At 43.4% G+C, this 22,001-nt stretch overlaps 1 protein-coding gene across 1 annotated transcript in view; it reads right to left on the bottom strand.

Annotated features, from left to right (window-relative positions):
• The window catches only part of TMEFF2 (transmembrane protein with EGF like and two follistatin like domains 2), a 718,820-nt gene that overhangs the window by 678,379 nt on the left and 18,440 nt on the right, over positions 1–22,001 (bottom strand). The window contains exon 3 of the mRNA XM_029606083.1: positions 14,638–14,773. Within this exon, the coding sequence (XP_029461943.1) occupies positions 14,638–14,773 (136 nt within the window). The remainder of the gene's footprint in view (positions 1–14,637; positions 14,774–22,001) is intronic.

The raw sequence follows: 22,001 nt of genomic DNA, 5'->3' as shown, positions 1-22,001 counted from the left end.
CGAGCTGGGTGTTTTTTTTGGTGGGCCCGGGACTGAGAATTAATGAATGGCAGGAGAGGAGGGGCGGCAGCACAGTAATTGTTTGCACAGGGCAGCAAAAAAGCTACCACCGGCCCTGCATGCTATCATAGCAATTTTCAAAAGTCATTTACCCATGTTAAATGCAGTTAATGCATATAAAACCTATTTACAATTCAATGGCATGTATTGTGGCAATTTTCAAAAGCCCACTTACACAGGCACATTGCATTTACACATCTAAAACTCAGTTTAAGCATGTAAATCTTTTAGAAAATCAGGCCCTAAGTGTTTTGGAGAATCTCCCTCTTAAAAATCACATTTTGCAAAGTTGAGTTTGAAATGCACAGATAAAAAGATAATCAGCCCTTATGAGAAGGTTGCAATTTGAGGTTAAAACGTATATTTATATAACCAGAATAAAGAATCTAGTTTGCCTACCTATAAACTGATCTGCTAGTACAAATTCCACATTTTAGACTGAAAGAATATCTACAGTAAATTAACAAATTAGCACATGTATTTTGCAAAACTGATTGTCTACTACAAGGGTAGGCAACGCTGATCTTTGAGTGCCATATGCCAGCTGGATTTTCAAGAAATCTATATTGAATATTCATGGGATGCATTTTCATGGCACCATTGCAGGCAAATGCATCGCATGCATTTTCATTGTGGATATCTTGAAAATCCAACTGACCTGTGTTACCTGAGGTCCAGCATTGCCTACCCCTGTTCTACTGCATTTTAAAGCTATCAGAATAAGTTTATGAGGCAGGAATATCTGTTACAGGTCTGACTGTATCTCACACTTGGCTATATCTTGAAGCCATGGATTCTACTTTTCAGTTATATCAAGATATTCCCTAAATCAAAAATTGTTTTTCTCATCAGATTCAGAAATCCATCAACCTCAAAAAAAGAAATTCTGAATGTATCTCATGCAAAAAATCAAATTCATTTCAAGATGAGGCAGGAAACCCCTTTAAGTTAATGCTCTCAATAGCTACATTTGGAAAATCTGTCCATACATTTATTGTGTATAAACTATTTCTAGGTGCCAATAGCCTTCCCGGAATGCCTCCATTCTAACCTGAGAAACCAACTTTAGAATTCCCATAAGAATAATGATTTGCTCCATCTACTTTTTCAAGCCACAGCAGGGAACAAAATAAAAATACACAGAATATATTGAGCTCCTCATTTTTTCACTTACTGAACTCTATCTTCTATAGTTATAGCTTATTGTATGAGCTTACAGGAAACCACAAGTAATAATTTAGCATACGAAAATCTATCCTTATTGCACAAATGGTTAAAAATGAACAACATAATAAAACCACAAATCCCTTGTTCGAAGTGATTGTATGCCCTGCCATAACCCATTTCATGTCATGCTTCCTTAAGGGTTTTTAGGTAAAGTGTATATATTTATATCTATCTATCTATCTATCTATCTATCTATCATAGGAAATGTGATAATGGAATCTTTTATAAATCCTGAAATAAAATTGGAAGGGGAAACAAGGAATTTAAGAAAAGGAAAGGAATTCTTCAGTGGGAATTATTAGAAAGGAAATGGTGAATAAAACGGAAAATGTCATAATGCCTCTGTATCGCTCCATGGTGAAACCGCACCTTGAATACTGTGTACAATTCTGGTTCCCGCATCTCAAAAAAGATATAGCTGCGATGGAGAAGGTACAGAGAAGGGCAACCAAAATGATAAAGGGGATAGAACAGCTCCCCTATGAGGAAAGACTAAAAGGTTAGGATTGTTCAGCTTGTAGAAGAGATGGCTGAGGAGGGATATGATAGAGGTATTTAAAATCATGAGAGGTTTGGATTGGGTAGATGTGAATCGGTTATTTACTCTTTCGGATAATAGAAGGGGGCACTCCATGAAGTTAGCATGTGGCACATTTAAAACTAATCGGAGAAAGTTCTTTTTCACTCAACGCACAATTAAACTCTGGAATTTGTTGCTAGGGGATGTGGTTAGTGCAGTTAGTGTAGCTGGATTTTAAAAAGGATTGGATAAGTTCTTGGAGGAGAAGTCCATTACCTGCTATTAATTAAGTTGACTTAGAAAATAGCCACTGCTATTACTAGCAACAGTAACATGGGATAGATTTAGTTTTTGGGTACTTGCCAGGTTCTTATGGCCTGGATTGGCCACTGTTGGAGAAAGGATGCTGGGCTTGATGGACCCTTGGTCTGACCCAGTATGGCATGTTCTTATGTTCTTAAGTGGCATGAAAGACATTTGTACAATGTGATCCAAATATATTAGGAGCAACTGGCCTGAGCTGCCACCGATCCCAGGTATTATATGTCATGTTTGTTACAGATATGATGGGATTTTTTAAGATACAAGGATGAAAATAGCAATAAATACTCAAGGTTTGAGTACTGTCACTGGAGTTATAGAAGAATATAGAGCTCTTTAGTTGGAAAAAGGAACTGGTCACATGAAACATGAAACAAAATATATGTGAAGATACATTTGGAACAGCTAACAAAATAATCCACCAATTTTTAATTGCTGCTAATTGTCACGATTGTGTGCCCTTAGGCTGTGGTATGTTTGACACAGCCTAGTAGGTAAACCTACTAGGCCCACACCAACAACTGGTGGACACGCCCTTGATGGGACAGGGGCAGAAGATTCACCCGAACCAGCCCCGTTTCCTATAGTTGAGCCTTTGGGTTCCATGGGCCAGCAGAGCTTAGGAGAATGTACCTCAAGGAATGGTCACAGAGAATCCAAGTATAGACGGTGGTCAGGGCTGGCAGGGAGCAGAGAATATCTGGGTTCAGTCCAAGGATCAAGGCAGGCAGCAAGAAGATGGAGACTGGGTCCAGGCCAATGGTCAGAGCAGACAGTAAGCAGAGAGTAGTCAGGAGTAAAGCAAGGTTCAAAACCAGGAAGTCAGGCCAAGAAGGACAGGATGGACAGAGACAGGACACTGAGTGACAAGACAGGACAGAACAGATAGGACAAGACAACGATAAACAGGGCAAGGCAAGGAAAGAACAAGTACTGGGGGCAAGGCAGGGGCATAACCAGGCAAGGAAAAGACCAGGCACACAGGCAGAAACAACGAAGCAGGAAGAAGAAACACACACTGCTAGATAGGAGGAGATGTTGCTGAGGCAATGACTCAGGGCTCCAACTGTCCAGCTGGATTTAAGTAGCTTGGGGGGGGGGGGGGTCTGATGTCATCAGGAGAGCGTGCACACGCCTTACATATGTTACTTCTGTCTCAGCATGGCATGGCTGAAGGCAGATGTAATAACGAAGTTCCTGCCATGTCACAAATTGGGCAGCATTGGGGTTCAGTGGCGGTGTTCAGGCAGAGTGCAGCTGTGCACGGGGCCAAATGTTACACTAATGAATAATAATGAATTTCTCTGAGAATCATAAAATCATGTATAGAGTCAAAATAATAATCCACAATTCCTAAATGCTAAAATTATGGATCATCATACAATATCTACATACAGTATATTGATACTATATGTCTGAATTTTTCATTCATCAGTCCAGATAATCACTCTATTTTTGTTTATTTGAATGCACATAAAACCACTTATCTTTTCAATGTGTTTTTGAAGCTACTTATCTACTTAATATGTCTCCAGATTTATCCTATGATTTGAAAGAGATCACCTGCATCAGGGGAAGACATTTTGGCAGTCTCTCACCATGTTCACACTGCCGAAGTGTCTTCCCCTGATACAGGTAATCTCTTACAAAACATAGATCCACATCAGGTTAACTCTGAAAACACACTGAGAAGATAAGTTGCTTCAAAAATACATCGAGAGGATAAATGGTTCTATGTGTATTTTAGAAAAAAAAGAGAAATAGATTCAATATTCAAACCAATGATTGAAAAACTCAGGCATATAATTTCAATAAATTGCCTGTGGTATGATGGTCCATAAAGATAAAGGTGAATTTTAAAAGTTGGCTGTACGCCAAAACCAGGAGATGGGTACATCTAGCACATGCACATGTCCATCTGATTTTAAAAGTAGCCCACATGCGCACACACAAGTTCCAATCTATGAATATCTTGCATTGGGGGAAAAAAGAGCAGAATGTGAGTGATGCATGGGCATTCCAGGGCAGGGCCAAGAGATATGCACGCATGCAGCTAAGCGCCTGAGTGCGCACCCAGGTTTAATTCAGTTCAAAGTTACTTCTGCTATGGTTGAAATGTAAGTCCAGAGCAAACTATTTCTAGCCATCTATTAAGTGCTTGAGGGGTCTGGGTTAATTGGGGGGAGTACAGGCTAAAGAACCAGGGGTGTCTGGAGGACCTAGCTACAGACTGGGCAAACTGGTGGATGAACTGATGAAACCAGTCATGAGCTGAATGCGCACCTCACTTGTGCGGCTCAAAGCTAACATTATGCTGCTATACATGTACAAGCTTCAAATTTGGAGCACACAGATAGCGTAGGGGTGTGCATTCGGTCCCTACGTATTGGCAATCCGCAACGGATGTGGCCATATTTGGTGTATTCGTGGGGCAGCAAAACGTATCGCGATTCCCCACGAATACACGAATCTTCACCAAATTATTTGGCAGCCTAAAGAAACCAATTTAAACAACTCCCCCCCCCCACCCTCCTGCCCCCCCCCAAGACTTACCAAAACTCCCTGGTGGTCCAGCGTGGGGTCTGGGAGCCATCCCCTGCACTCACACCCTCGGTCCCGGTTTCAAAATGGCACCGATAGCCTTTGACCTACTATGTCACAGGGGCTACCGGTGCCATTGGTCAGCCTTTGTCACATGGCCATCTGCACCATCTTGTGCTCCTACCATGTGACAGGGGCTGACCAATGGCACCAGTAGCCCCTGTGACATAGTATGGGCAAAGGCTATCAGTGCCATTTTGATTACTGGCAGCCGACGGTTTGAGTGCAGGAGGTCGCTCCCGGACCCCGCTGGACCACCAGGGAGTTTTGGCATGTCTTGTGGGACCCTTCTGACCCCCACAAGGCTAGCCAAAAGTCCAGCGGGGGTCCGGGAGCGACCTCCTTCACTTGAACCGTCAGCTGCCAGTAATCAAAATGGCGCCGATAGCCTTTGCCCATACTATGTCACAGGGGCTACCGGTGCCATTGGTCAGCCCCTGTCACATGGTAGGAGCACAAGATGGCACCGATGGCCATGTGACAGGGGCTGACCAATGGCACCGGTAGCCCCTGTGACATAGTAGGTCAAAGGCTATCGGCACCATTTTGAAACCGGCAGCCAAGGGTGTGAGTACAGGGGATGGCTCCCAGACCACCCGCTGGACCACCAAGGAGTTTTGGTAAGTCTTGGGGGGGGGGGGGGGGTCAGGAGGGTGGGGGGTTGTAGTTAATTTAATTTTAGCGGGGGAACAAACAGATATCGACATATTAACGTATTGGGGTGCCATACGGACGAATGCAACGTATCTGCCCCCCGACGAATCCGAATCCCGAATGCAACGTATGGCGTCCCTCTGCACATCCCTACAGATAGGTGCCAGGGCTATTTGATAACATGTATATGTACATGCGCACAGGATATAAAATTGCCATGCGCCCATACTCATGTGTATATGTGTGCCTGCGCACCCATTTTAAAGTTATCCTCATAGCATTTATGCATTGCAGTTTATTGTTTTGTTTCTACACATGATTTTAAAACTCTCATAGAAACTTGTAGTTATTCATTAGAAGCAGTTAAAATAAATTTGAGATGGACCATTTTGTTAGTTGTTTTACATAGTGTCACTCGCTTTTGGACTTTTCATTCTTCGATATATGTTTGGAAACATATTTTGCATTATTTTTAGACAGCACCAATGCATACCATCAAAAATTAAATATGCTGATGAAAAGTAAGAAATATTTATTTATTTATTTATTTATTTATTTATTTAATGAGTTTTATATACCGTCATTCGGTAATGCCATCACAACGGTTTACAAAAACTCAAAATGCAGGATTTTTAACAATTGAGCAAAAAGGGATAACAGGAAGTATATTAAACAAAGGAGAGATATTCAGTTGCAAAGATATTAACTGGTATTTGCACTAAGGGGTGCACAAAGGGGAGAGCCCCTTTGTCGCACCACTTCAGCGCACGGTGCCTGGCGGCAGGGCGCCTTTCAACGGTCGGAGCTGCCCCTGATGATGTCGGCGGGGGGGGGTGCTTCCGATCGGGTCTCTCCCTCACATTGCAGTTCTGTTTTTTTTTTCCTTTTTCAGTTTCAGGTGATTTTTTTTCTTCTCTTCTGTTCCCATGGCGATGGAGAAGTGCCTGCAGGGCGCCCAAAGGTGGTGGGTGGGCTGCCAGTTCGAGGGCGCCAGTGGCAGGGCATCTTTCAACGGTCAGAGCTGCCCCTGGTGACATCGGTGGAGATGTGATTGTTCACATATTTCAAAGCCCAATTCTATAACATAGTAGATAGGGCTGAAGTCCATTTGTACAAAATCATGCTGACTTCAGCATTAATTTTCAAAGTGGACTCATGCATGAAAGCCAGCTTTTGAAAATTAGTGGGTGCATGTATGGGAGCAAGTGAAAATGGCCACATGTACATTGATGTGTATACTTTAGAAAGTACATGCATTAATGTTTTTCCTGCCCTAACTCCACCCTTGACAACACCAGTTTCCAAATGCACATAAAAGTACATGTGAAATTGCTTCTGCATATACTTTTTTAAGTACTGCCCTCAGGATAATTCTCAAAAGGCCTATTTGTCCATATAAAATGGCATTTTATCTACATATGTGCTTTTGAAAATTCACTGCTAAAATGGTAAGTATTGAACCCCTGTAAAATGTGATGATTGTAAGCAAAATGATCATCAGTGTTGGGCGTGTGGACCCTTGAGCCAGGATGAGGGTTGGAACCACCACCGAGGGATGGCCCCCAGTGGTCCTCGTTACCAGGAGGCAGTACTGGAGGAGAAGACCCAGCTGGAGCTTCACCTATACCAGCCCTTGTTCCCCGCGGGTTGAGCCCTTGGGTGCCGGGGCCAGCAGGTCTTAGGTGAGGGTCTTCTCACAGAGAGGAGTCCAAGGAGAAGACAAAGCAGTGTCAGGAGGTCCGGGTTGAGGCAGGCGGAGTTCAGGGGAAGTCGTGGGCAGACCAGGAGTCAGGACTGGCGGCGAACAGGCAGCACGGTGAACCAGGCCAGAGGTCGGGGCAGGCAGCAAGCAAGCAGAGATGGGAAGACAAGCCAAAGGTCAGGACAGGCAGCGGACAAGCAGAGTCAGGAAGCCAAGCGGAGTACAGAACCAGGAGAACAGTCCAAGGAGTGGGGCTCAGGATCAGGAGCACGGAGGAACTCAGGATAAGGAACAGCCAGGAACTCAGGATCACAGCAATAAGACACTCTCATGAGCAGGACCTGTTGCCAAGGCCCTGATTGAAGGCAGGGCCTGGCTTTAAATAGTCCCAGGCTTGATGAGGTCATCAGTAAGGGGCATGGACTTCAGGGCCCATCTCCCTGCTGTTGGCTCTTTAAGAGGCCAGGCTGTCCCGCGCGGGCGCCAAATGGGAGAAGGGCAGAGAGAGCCGAGGGCGGCCTGCACAAGGGATGCCCCAACGCGAGGAGCCACACACCGCACCGGCCCCGGCGTGTGCGGCAGCGCAGCATGCTGAACGTCAGTCCCCTTACTGGGACACAGAGCACCTGCCTCGCAGGACCGGGGTGAGTGCAGCAATCCAATGGGGTAACCCACGGGTCGCTGAATGTAACAAACAGATACTACAGTAACACACATTAAGGGCTGTGATGATATGTTACCAACTTCCTGGGGCTTAAAGCTTGCAATATACCATGGAGAATGCCATAACAAGTAATAGTGTGTTGTCTATGATAAAGTGAACTGTAGTACTGCAAAAAACAGCTATTGATGCTTACCTTGAAAAACAAAATGAAAATATTTAAATGCATCAAAAGTATTTCCAATGAGCTATTCTAGATATTTTTTAAATGAGCGATGTTTTTTAGGTACTCATAAATATTAGGGATGTGCAGAGGGACCGCATACGTTACATTCGGTATTCGTATTCGTTGGGGGGCAGGATACGTTGCATTCGGCAAGGGGGACTCCCGATCTGTTCATGCGTTCCATTCTTATTCGTTTCCCGGCTAAAATTTAACTACAACCCCCCACCCTCCTGACCCCCCCAAGACTTACCAAAACTCCCTGGTGGTTCAGCTGGGGTCCGGGAGCCATCTACTGCACTCACGCCATCGGCTGACGGTATTCAAAATGGCACCGATAGCCTTTGCCCTTACTATGTCACAGGGGCTACCGGTGCCATTGGTCGGCCCCTGTCACATGGTAGGAGTAATGGACGGCCAGCACCATCTTGTGCTCCTACCACGTGACAGGGGCCGACCAATGGCACCGGTAGCCCCTGTGACATAGTAAGGGCAAAGTCTATCGGCGCCATTTTGAATACCGGCAGCCGAGGGCGTGAGTGCAGTAGATGGTTCCCGGACCCCTGCTGGACCTCCAGGGAGTTTTGGCAAGTCTTTGGGGGGGGTCAGAGGGATGGGGGTTTTGTTTAAATTCGCTCCTTTAGACGGCCAAATAATTCAGTGAAGATTCGTTGTATTCGTGGGAAATCGTGATATGTTTCGCGACGCAACAAATACAACGAATATGGCCCTATACGTTGCAGATTGCCAATATGTTGCAAATGAATGCACACCCATAATAAATATAGACCAGCAACCTTCGCTAGAGAATGGGGTAGCACAGAAGCAGTGCAGTTTTCTCCAATCATTAGATAGTGTACTTCAGTCTTGACCCAAGATTAATCCTTGATGTTCGAAGTCCAACTGTGCCAGCGTTTGTTGTGATTTTTCAATATGAGCAAGTACCCACATGTGACAATATTAAGAACACCAAACTCATTTCTGGTGAAGCTGAACTAGGGTTTGAATGTACATTTCCAAATATGAGATGCTGATGCAAAAATATGGGCAGCAGCAGCAATAGCCATTTTCATATCATGCTTAATTTTTGTTTTTAATTAAAATTTTCACATTTTTATTTTTTTACTTATTTACTTTAAATATTCTGCCTAACATAACCATAGTTATCCTAAGTGAATTACAAAATTACATAGATACTGGCATGGAAGTTTGGACTGATCCTGGCTGCCAGAGATACTGTGGGCCCTCGGCTAAGAGACAGCCAATGACTGGCCCCCCACCACCTACCCCCACAATCGATGACCTTGGTGGGGCAATTAGTTGTGCCTCCTCCGTTTTTCAAGTCGTGCAGGGACAACTTGCTAGTTGGTTGGCTTGGCAGCAGATGGGGCCAAGGGAAGGGGAGGTTTCCTGGAGAATTAAAAGAGACCCCACAGCACCTTTGCCTCTCGAAAAGTTTCTTTCACACTCCCAATCTCTCTATTATTTATACATTGTATATCATTTTATTTCTGTTACCTGTAATGTTTTTATAGTTTATCATAGTTGGAGGAGCAGGGTACTCGAGGTTGTCGATATGTGCTGAAGGGTTGCAGCTCCACTGTTTGAGGGCTTCTTGCTGGCTGTGGCTAGAGTCTGGCTTCTTACTTGGCCTACAGGTTGGGGGCTTGGAGGTTGGGTATCTTGGTGGAAATATGGTAGATAAACTACTGGGGCCAGTTTTCTGTATGTGTGTGTGTGAGTGAGGGGAGGGGATGCGAGAAAGGAGTTTTTGTAATATTTGGCTTAAGTACTGTGTTATAATAAAGCTGTGGAGGTTGACCTCTAATGGTTTGTTTGTAGTTTATTATTGTGGTATGAGTGATTTGAGAAGATGGATGCAAGAGCATGCCCCTATATTACTAATCCATCATACACAACAAATAGTATAAAGAAATTTCAATAAAACTGTCAAAATAAAATACAAAACAAAAAAAAATGAGAGCTAAATGCTATTATGAAAGGTTTTGCAATCCACCTTCACATAAATTTAAAGAAAGGAATTTCAAAAACTATTTCAAAAAATGGTGTCAGCAAGCCAGTCGGTGTGCCCAGCAAAGCACAGGCCACCCGGTCTTATCAGTCATTCAGCTTAAAGTACTGTGTATCAAATTACAAAAGAAAATTATTGTTTTAAATATTTTTGGGAGCAAATAAAAAGGAACACCAGTCCAAACTTAAAGGTAGATTTGAAAAGCCTCGTGCGCGCAAAAATGCCCAATTACGCGTGTAAGTGGCCCTTGCGGGAGCTACGCAAATTTTAAATAATCGGGAAGGGCGCAGGCACGTGTGCCCAGAAAACGTAGGCGGAAAAGGGGCAGGGCATGGGTGTTCCAGAGGCGGGGCCAGGACTGACGCACATAACTCCAAATATTCCTCAGCCGGCACTTTACTACAGCTCCCTGTGAACATTGGGGGATTATAGGGCTCAGTCTGATACTATAGATGGACCTTTGTAAGGGGGGCACTTTCGTTCGGGGTGAGTTTTTGGGAGGTGGGTTGGGGTTGGGGGGGGGGTGTTACAGACACATTCAGAGGTATCCATTGCAAAATTCACATCATTAAAGATTTTTTGACCTTATTAGTGATGAAAAGGTGTTGATTTGTACAATACAACTAGCAGAGACTGCAGTGTACAAATCAACCCCTCTTTTTAGAATTTTCATCACTTATAAGTTCAGTTCTCATTTTTTTGGTTTCGTTATCGCTTTCTGAGATTTTAGAGGCGCTTTTAATGTTGTAATTAAAATAAAATACAAATCAAAATTCATCAAATGCTTGTTGCAAAAGCCAGGCTTTCAAATCTTTATGAAATGCTTTATAGTCCTCAAGTAGCCTGCGTTCTAAAAGGCAGGGCATTCCATAAAGAGAAACACTTATAGCGTAAGGCGTGTTTGTGCGTGCCTTGGTGATGAGCATCTCGATTAGAAGGAATCACCATCTGAAGATCTCAACACTCTACCACCAGGGCAATAGCACTGTAAAATATTCAGTAGATATGGAGGGCCCATATTTTTCAAAACCATAAAATTCAAAGTCAACACTTTAAATGTAATTCTTTGGACTACAGGAGGTAACCAATATAACTGCTTTAGAATATGCGTAATATAATCTACTAAGCTGCATGGTATGATTAACCTTACTGCAGCATTTTGCAGCAACTGCAAAACCTTCCACTTGGAATTAGGTAGCCTGGTATACAATGAACTGCAATAATCTACTGTAACTAAAATGAAAGCCTGGATCTCTACATAATATATATCTTAAATGCCTAACCAGGCACAGTTTAAAAAATGCTGATCGTAACATTGCTTTCCATTGACCACATACTATCAAACAGGTGTCCATTAAATTGCCTAGATTCCTCACAACTTCAAAAAACCCAAGGGAACCCCATTAATCTACAATTTGGGCAGTCCAGAGTCTGGAATCGAATGCCCGATGCAAAGAGCCTTAGTTTTGAATAGATTTAGTGTTATTCCATTTTACTTAATTCACCGTCTACAGCATACAAACTAACAAAACAGACTAGCAAATACTGTAAACATTACACAATGATTCTCGATTAACTGACTTCGGGGGGATAACTTTCAACAAATGTACATAGCATTTTATAACCCGTGCGATGAAATGCATGTGTTTTATAAAATGCAGGTTTCTTCTTTACCTCTCAAAATATGTGCACATGTAGGCTTACATGCAAATACATGTAATGCATTGAACAACATATATCAATACAATGAACACTTATGCTTTCCTTACTATTTAAAAAATACGCGCGTATATTTTACACATGAAAGTAAAGTAGGACTTGCTCGTGTATATCAGGATTTACGCATATAAGTTAGCCAATTTGAAAACATGCCTGCATCAAAGAAATTAGCAGGTGTACCAATTAGTCCATAAGTTTGCTCAGTCCTTCTCCAAGTCATCGAGACCCTCCTGGTTCTTTTGCCTGAACTCACCCCAGTTCACCCAGACTTCCCAACTGGTCAATAGTACACAATAAGGAGTAGATTTTAAAAAAATACGCGAGCGCGTCCATGTGCATGCCCTACCCGGCACATACACATGGATGCACAATTTTAAACATGCGCACACCGGTGTGCGCATGTTTTAAATTTAGGGGTGGCATGAGGATAGTTTTCCCAGGACAGGGGGGTGGGTAATATGCAAAGCAAATGTATGTGCGTACTTTCGCTTTGGAAATCAGTGTAAAGTATGTGAGTGCAAAGTGCAAAGTACACCCAAATGTTATAACCATTTGAAAATTAGCCCCTGAAAGGGTCATTTTGAAAGCCCTCTTAAAGGGTCAATTTCAAAATAATTTGCATGGATAAAAGTGCTTTACTCAGGGACATGGGCTTTTTAAATCCACGTTCCCTATGTATTGCTAAACTTAGGTGGCTCATGTTAATGTATTTGTAACAAGGGGGTGGGGGTGGGGAGGGATTGGCATGAATGTGCTTACTTTGGAATTTTCAAAAGTATGTTTTCAATTTTTCTCAAAACCAAAATACTCTACAAGTTAGTAGGCATAATTGTATGTGATTAGTCTTCCTGGGATAATTGTTAAAGGGAGAGCAAGCATTTATTTTACTTTTGCATACTGGTACAAAGATGGCGAGTAAAAAGACTTTGCACCAGTGTTGGCAGTCTGTAAAATTCCTAAGTTTCCTAAATGGCAGGGATGGTAATGTTTAAACAGCCATGCAGGCGCACATGTACTCACATTTGCCGGGTCATGCCAAAGAACATGGCCTTTTTATAACATACAAGCATATATGTACGCATGGTATAAAATAGAAATGTGCATCGGGTGCCCGATCGTTTTCACTTTCGGGTTCATGTGGCCACGGGAAAACCTCATTTTCCCGTGGATCAGCATTTTTTTTTTCATGAAAAATCGGTTTTTGGCTTAGGGGTAGATTTTAAAAAATAGCGCGATCGCGTACTTTTGTTCGCGCACCAGGCGCAAACAAAAGTACGCTGGATTTTATAAGATACGCGCATAGCTGCGCGTCTTATAAAATCCAGGATCGGCGTGCACAAGGCTGCCGATTTTGGGCAGCCTGCACGCCGAGCCGCACAGCCTGCCTCCGTTCCCTCCGAGGCCGCTCCGAAATTGGAGCGGCCTCGGAGTGAACTTTCTTTCGCCCTCCCCTCACCTTCCCCTCCCTTCCCCTCCCTTCCCCTACCTAACCCACCCCCCCCCGGCCCTATCTAAACCCCCCCGTTACCTTTGTTCCTCGATTTACGCCTGCTAGAAGCAGACGTAAATCTACGCGCGCCAGCGGACTGCTGGCGCGCCATCATCCGACCCGGGGGCTGGTCCGGAGGCCTCGACCACGCCCCCGGTCCCACCCCCGAAACGCCACATCATTCGGCCCCGCCCCGACACGCCCCCGAACACGCCCCCTTAAAAAAGCCCCGGGACATACGCGCGTCCCGGGGCTCTGCACATGCCGGCGGCCTATGCAAAATAAGCGCGCCAGCGAGTGAGGGCCCTGCTAGGGTAAATCCGGCCGGATTTACGCGAGCAGGGCATTTAAAATCCGCCCGTTAGTGCGCGCTAACTCCCGTTAGCGCGCACTAACAAAAACTAACAAAAAAGTAGCAAAAAGTAACAAAAACTAAAGGTTTTTGTTAGTGCATGCTAACCCGAAAACCAAATTTCCCTGGAAATTTGGGGAAAATGAAATCGGTTTTCGGTGTTGCCGATCCATGACGATTTAGGGAATTTCATATGAAATTTTTATATAGACACGTGCAAATTGATACATAGTCATTGTTGCATACAAAATTCCCTATCGGCAAAAAACGAATGCACATCCCTAGTATAAAATAGGCTGTACGTGCGTACATGTGTGCACATTTTTATACAGACACGTGCACATGCGCGCAAATGCCACCTCTACCACATAAATAAGGGGATTTTAGTAGACATGCACGCAATTACCAGTTTCCCCAGTTCATTCCCAGTTTGCACAGTACTTCCTAACCTCCCTAGTTAATTAGCTCCCCTTCTACTCTGTTAGCCCTTACCTTTAAAACCTGTCTAGCCTAGCTTTTTTTGTTTTAGGATTTACATGCCATCTATAGCAGAAGTAAAGTTACATGGTGGAGGATCCTAATGCGCTTGTATTTAAGCACTGGTTTCATTCATAAATCCTGGAATGCTCATGCCCCACCCAGATCACACCCATGCCCTATGCTTTTTCAGGAAAAAACTTGTGGGTACGTACCGGGAGATATGTGAGTACGCAGGTGCCTTTTAAAATCCACGTGGCCTATGCCAGCCTGACTTTTGTATATCTCCCAGCTTTGGTGCGCTCCGGGCTTTTAAAATTCACCCCTTAATGTGGAGCTATTTGAAACATGGTCTTTTTTTCTCATAATACAAAACAGGATATTCTCGGGATATTCAGCTCTAAGCCTCAGTGGTTTACACTTCTGCATAAATTGTTTGCATATCTCTGGATTTCAAAAACTAAAGGTTACAGCCTTTAATAAGATCTAACACAAGTGAATCCTCATTTACAAATGTTTCCTGGTCTCAACTATTGCTTGTTTTGGGTTTTTTCTTTTTTCTTTTATACAGATTATAGAACATCCAGAATAATACATACCAGTTGCACATGATCCTTCCGAAACTGGAAGAATTTCACTTTGTTGCTTGCAGGCAGCTTCTCGTAAATAGCATTCATTTCGATAAGTAACACCATTGGAGCCGCAAATTGATACATAGTCATTGTTTTTGTTACACTAATAAAACAAAAGAAAGTAGACATGTGATTAATACAAACTAAAACAGTTTGCCACACAAGTTTCTAAAAATCAGAAAAAGCAACTTTGCTAATCAGATCAAAGTAAAACTGATTTGATGGCGTATTTGGTCTCCAGATCATACAGATGTAGGTTATTAACTGCAGTGGTGTCATGAATGGATAAGTGAAGAACGTGGTATTGCTCACTAGGAAACAAAATCTCATTGCCATGCAGCATAGTCCTTCAGTGCAATAACTCATGGTAAAATATCATATCCCTATTATTACAGCAAATAATCCATGTCCTTACTCTATGACCAACCTGCTAATGAACAGATTAGGCAATGTAAAGCCAACAGTCCAGCTAAGACATTCATCAAGATTACAAATTGTCAGTCTAATATTATTCTGCAGCAGAATAATATTTGTTCTCTTTTACGTATGAAACATGACTAATATTATGGCACCCAAAGGTATAAATATATTTAAATCACAATCCGAGAGTGACATATTGCACCTGGGACTAGATCCTGAGTTTGCTGACATTTACTTGCTCAAACGTTTCCTCTTTTCATAAAGACTTAGTACATTCTTTATAAAACAAAACACTTTCCCCAAATTTAGCCAGGAAATGCAGGACAATACTGCTAGTAAAACACCAGGATGTAAGAATGAAAGTTATGTTGAACTCTGTGGAGTAAATTCTCAAAAGGGTTTCATGCATAAAAACAGCATATACAGTAGGGATGTGAATTGGGCTTCGGACGATTGAAAATATTGTCGATATTTTCAAAATTGTCAGAAATTGGGGGCTCCCCCGAAACGAAAGGAAACCCCATGATCAATATCGTGTGGGTTCTCTTATCATTTTGGGGGAGGGCGGGAAAAACGGCACACAAAAATAACCCATAAACCCACCCGACCCTTTAAAACTAATCCCTTTGCTTCCCCCACCCTCCCGACCCCCCCAAAAAACATTTTACAGGTACCTGGTAGTCCAGTGGGGGTCCTGGGAGCGATATTCCGCTCCCGGGCCATCGGTTGCCACTAATCAAAATGGCGCCGATGGCCCTTTGCCCTTACCATGTGACAGGGTATCCGAGCCTTTGGCCGGCCCCTGTCACATGGTATGAGCACTGGATGGCCCGTGCCATTTTTAAAGATGGCGCCGGCCATCCAGTGCTCCCTCCATGTGACAGGGGCCGCCAATGGCACGGATACCCTGTCACATGGTAAGGGCAAAGGCCATCAGCGCCATTTTTATTAGTGACAGCCGACGGCCCGGGAGCGGGAGATCATTCCCGGGACCCCCACTGGACCACCAGGTACCTGTAAAATGTTTTTTGGGGGGTCGGGAGGGTGGGGGAAGCAAAGGGATTAGTTTTAAAGGGTCGGGGTGGATTTTTTGTTTATCTGCTCGGGCGCAGCCGATAAACAAAACCGCGAGTGGGCCCGATGAAAAAAAACCCACATGTGAATCGGAACCGGAATCCGAACTGCTTCCGGTTCCGATTCACATCTCTAATATACAGTACACGTATAAGTAAAATGTGCTTGCACATACGCTAGTTTTATAAAGGTGAAGCATACATGTGCATTTTCCATTTCACGCATACATTTTATCAGGGGAATGATCAGGGGAATGATCAGGGGAATGATCCCGGCAATAGGTTTGACTTTCTTCTAGTAGGACCATCAATTATTGGTGGCAATCCCCGACCCAAGCCATTTCTTCCTTAAATAGTAGCCCCATGGATACCAGTACCTCTCCAAACCCAATTACCTTTCTTCAATCTGAATCCAGTGTTGACGTAAAGAGGGGTTGCTCCACTAAGGGCCTCATTTTCCAATATTGCATTGGTATCACATGCAATACCAAAAAGGGGCGTACCTTATGCTAATAAGCATGTGTATCGCAAATTGCGATAACAGCTATGCAAAATGCTCTTAGAGCAAGTTGCACTATTAACCCAATTTGGGTTACATTGCCAGTATATATCGTGGTTCACGATGTTTCCGGACAGCCTGTTTCAGTATGCTGCAGGGGAGAGAGAGAGAGAGAGAGATAGAGAGAGAGAGAGAGAGACTTGCTGTAGTGTCTCCTCCCTAGACAGGTATTTGTATCCCTATGGGATACAAATACCTGTCTAGGGAGGAGATTTGGGCAATGTTCTCTCCGCTAGGTGGAGAGAACATTGCCCAAATCTCATCTTGGAGTGAGTTTCCTCACTCCGAAGGCCAGCAAATCTTCACAAGAGACCACTGTTCTGTTCGTACGTCTCATGTTGAATGTGAAAGTGGCCCCCAACCCCCTACACTCATACCTAATCCCCACCTCGAGTTACTAGGTGGGCCTCCCATAGGGATACAAATTAGGGATGTGAATCGTTTTTTGACGATTTAAAATATCGTCCGATATATTTTAAATCGTCAAAAATCGTTAGGGCCACGATACAATACCAATTCCCCCGATTTATCGTCAAAAAATCGTAAATCGGGGGAAGGGGGAGGGCAGGAAAACCGGCACACTAAAACCCCCTAAAACCCACCCCCGACCCTTTAAATTAAATCCCCCACCCTCCCGAAACCCCCCAAATGCCTTAAATTACCCTGGGGTCCAGCGGCGGTCCATAGCTAAATCGGGGGAAGGGGGAGGGCAGGAAAACCGGCACACTAAATCCCCCTAAAACCCACCCCCGACCCTTTAAATTAAATCCCCCCAAATGCCTTAAAGTACCCTGGGGTCCAGCGGCGGTCCGAAACGGGCTCCTGCTGTTGAAGCGTGTTGTCTTCAGCCGGCGCCATTTTGCAAAATGGCCGCCACAAAATGGCGGCGGCCATAGACCAACACGATTCGACCGCAGGAGGTCGCTTCCGGACCCCCGCTGGACTTTTGGCAAGTCTTGTGGGGGTCAGGAGGCCCCCCCCAAGCTGGCCAAAAGTCTCTGGGGGTCCAGCGGGCGTCCGGGAGCGATCTCCTGCCGCGAATCGTTTTCCGTACGGAAAATGGCGCCGGCAGGAGATCGACTGCAGGAGGTCGTTCAGCGGAGGTCCGGAACCCTCGCTGAACGACCTCCTGCAGTCGATCTCCTGCCGGCGCCATTTTCCGTACGGAAAATGGCGCCGGCCATACGCGTATGGCCGGCGCCATTATCCGTACGGAAAACGATTCGCGGCAGGAGATCGCTCCCGGACACCCGCTGGACCCCCAGAGACTTTTGGCTAGCTTGGGGGGGCCTCCTGACCCGCACAAGACTTGCCAAAAGTCCAGCGGGGGTCCGGAAGCGACCTCCTGCGGTCGAATCGTGTTGGTCTATGGCCGCCGCCATTTTGCGGCGGCCATTTTGCAAAATGGCGCCGGCTGAAGACAACACGCTTCATCAGCAGGAGCCCGTTTCGGACCGCTGCTGGACCCCAGGGTACTTTAAGGCATTTGGGGGGGTTCGGGAGGGGGGGATTTAATTTAAAGGGTCGGGGGTGGGTTTTAGGGGGATTTAGTGTGCCGGTTTTCCTGCCCTCCCCCTTCCCCCGATTTAGCTATGGACCGCCGCTGGATCCCAGGGTAATTTAAGGCATTTGGGGGTGGGGGATTTAATTTAAAGGGTCGGGGGTGGGTTTTAGGGGGTTTTAGTGTGCCGGTTCACGATTTTAACGATTTTCACGATATTCTAAACACCCAAACGGCAACGATATGATTCCCTCCCCCTCCCAGCCGAAATCGATCGTTAAGACAATCGAGGACACGATTCACATCTCTAATACAAATACCTGTCTAGGGAGGCGGCACTACAGCAAGTCTCTCTCTCTCCCCTAGCCTGAAACAGGCTGTCCAGAAACATTGTGAACTGCAATAAACCTTTACCGGCCTCTAGCACACAACATAACACAAATGAAAGAGGTGTAGTTATGAGCCGCGCTAACACTGCGGCTGTTTCACGGCTCACGATAAATCCTCCCTATTTACATTTACTCCGCCCCCTGAATACAAAATTAAAAATTTGCAAATCGTGTTAACGGCTGTTAGCGCAATTTGCGGAATTATCACCCGCGGTAACTCCTTGGAAAATGACCCCCTAAGAAAGTATATTAAACATTGCTGCCAAATAGTACTTATAAAAATCTGGCACACCTACACCTCCATCTTCTTAAGTGCATTGCAAAATGTTCAGACTAATTCTAGATTTAAGTATCCATCGGATTCCTGTTATCTTATTAAAATTACAAAAGAGCCCCGCAGCTAGCACTACTGGGACTATCCTAAACAAACAGAGAGACATTATTTTTTACATGCCTAAAATATATACTTACATTTATAAAATAGGTAAAGCATATTCTTGCACTGGAACTATTTGTGCATACTGAAAGACGGGTGTACTTGTAGAGCAGAAATATGTGATTTTTAGAAAACTATGCAGCTCCTGCTGCAGTTTATAAATACCAGTATAATCTCTGTGTGTCCACTTATGCATGAAAATGCCATTCTATGGATAAGTTTCAAAGTTAGGCTCCTTGTGTTAAGCTTAGTTTTAAGCAGAGCAAATAGTTATATACATCATGTATCAGTTAAAAATATATTATTAAAATTCCAGAAACAGTACCATAAGTCACACCACCTGACTGGTTTATGAATGTGAACTCACTTTGATATTATAATAAATATTAACCAATCAGATCTAGTGAATATGATTTATTACTTCTGAAATCATGGTTACCTCCACAGGTGCTGTAACTTGTTAGTCTAAGAGCAAGTATTAGTGGCAAATTTAGAATTTTTTTATGGCAGCCTTCTTTGTAAAATAGTTTACTTTAGGGAGTAAAGATATGTAAATACAGCTAAAATAATGTCTCAGGTTCTCCATAGCTGAGTTACTAGGTCTGTGGTTTCAGCTGGGAGTCTGTTGTGAAACCATAAAGTAAAGCCAAATGATGGTCTATTGGGTTGGAGGAGGACTTAGTGGAGAAACAGAATAGAAAGGGACTTTTCAGTGAATTGGAAGACAAATGTTTATTTATTTATTTACTGTGCATACTTGTAACCCAATTTTCTACAGCACTCAAAGCAAAGGTCAAAATTTCTACCAAAAATGAAGCCAATGAAAGAATAAAAGACACAGGGAGGATAACTTTCAAATAAATGCGTGCGGCGGCATATTTGTGCATATGTGACTGTGAGCAGTTATATGCAATTATTTTATAACATGCGCATATGATATATATGCTCGTTATAAAATACACAAATCTCTACCCCTCAAGAAATGCGCTTGTGTAGGCTTACATACAAATATATGAGAACATAAGAACATAAGAAAATGCCATACTGGGTCAGACCAAGGGTCCATCAAGCCCAGCATCCTGTTTCCAACAGTGGCCAATCCAGGCCATAAGAACCTGGCAAGTACCCAAAAACTAAGTCTATTCCATGTAACCATTGCTAATGGCAGTGGCTATTCTCTAAGTGAACTTAATAGCAGGTAATGGACTTCTCCTCCAAGAACTTATCCAATCCTTTTTTAAACACAGCTATACTAACTGCACGAATCACATTCTCTGGCAACAAATTCCAGAGTTTAATTGTGTGTTGAGTAAAAAAGAACTTTCTCCAATTAGTTTTAAATGTGCCCCATGCTAACTTCATGGAGTGCCCCCTAGTCTTTCTACTATCCGAAAGAGTAAATAACCGATTCACATCTACCCATTCTAGACCTCTCATGATTTTAAACACCTCTATCATATCCCCCCTCAGTCGTCTCTTCTCCAAGCTGAAGAGTCCTAACCTCTTTAGTCTTTCCTCATAGGGGAGTTGTTCCATTCCCCTTATCATTTTGGTAGCCCTTCTCTGTACCTTCTCCATCGCAATTATATCTTTTTTGAGATGCGGCGACCAGAATTGCAATGCAATTGCAATGCAATGCACTGAAATCATGTATATCAATATATTGAACACATATACTTTTCCTACCTAATTTAGAAATATAAGCACATATATTTTATGCATGAAAGTAAAATAGGATAACTTTTCAGCTAACTCTGGTTGGCCCACAGACCTGTCCTAAAGTTAGCCAGATATGTTCAGCAGTGTGGCCAAGTTTATCTGTCTAACTTGTCATGCTGTGCAGTGGCTGAATAAGGTCCTCATTGTTTTTATCTGGTCTCTATTATGTATTTTTATTCAATTATGTATTTTTGGAAAATTGTTTATTTAAACAATCAGCAGAAACTGCAAAAATAAAAAAAGAAATTTCAGAATATCTAGCAGTGTAATATCAATTAACATCTCTAGACATATATATAAATATAATGGTATATCAATTATGTATTTTTATCAGGGTTTTATTTATGTTTTATGTATTTATTTTTGTTTTTAATGGATAGGGTTTTTTAGTTATTTTATATATTAGAACCTATTCTTAGTATATACTTTTGTCTGTTGTTAAATTTTGTACATTGCTTTGATTTACATGATAGAAAGAGGATTAAATATTGTAAACCAATAAACTAAACTAAAATTATAAAAAAAAAAAACCACTACCATATGTTGTTACTGTAGACTATTATTAATTAGATAAAGGGAAGATGACTCTGTCCTGGCTTATTCTCCCTATAAAACAAGAAGGCAGATTTATCACTAGCCTCTCACTTTTACTGCAGCTGCTGTTACTCCTTCTAGGTTGCATTCTCTCTTCTTCCAGTTTGGAGGAGTGTGGTAGTGCTAGCTAGGTCTTATGGATGCTGACTGGGTACAGCATTCCTCATCTGTGCTGCAACCTATCTCCTCCTGTGTGCTTCTGCTTTAAACAGTAAGTGCATGCAAGCAGAGAAAGAGAGTAATATGCTCTCTCATCATCCCTTCACTCCACAGCTACCACACTACTCCAGGCAAGAAGGCAGAAGAGAGAGGATACTCATGAAAGCAACCAGAGAATGATGTGTGAACAACTGAAGGAAGAAAAGACAGAGGGGAAAAGAGGGGACCTGAGTGAGAAGGAAGAGAGCGGAGAAGAGAGGGATGAGCTGGAAGGGAGAGAGGTTAGAGGAGGTGGTGGTCGAACTGAGTGGAGAGAATGGAAGACAAGTGGGAGGGAAAAGAGTAGAGATACTAGAGATGTGAATCGTTTTCCATATCGTCTTAACGATAGAAATCATGTGGCAGGGCAAGAAAATCGTGTTAGGCACGATTTTTTAGTTAAAAAATCGTTAAAAATCGTTTTTTCCAATTAGTGCGCACT

This window comes from Rhinatrema bivittatum, chromosome 6 (genome assembly GCF_901001135.1).
Source record: "Rhinatrema bivittatum chromosome 6, aRhiBiv1.1, whole genome shotgun sequence".
NCBI classification, from domain to species: Eukaryota; Metazoa; Chordata; class Amphibia; order Gymnophiona; family Rhinatrematidae; genus Rhinatrema; species Rhinatrema bivittatum.
Note: the sequence above shows the minus strand (reverse complement) of the source record. Positions and strands in the feature narration are given on the sequence as shown.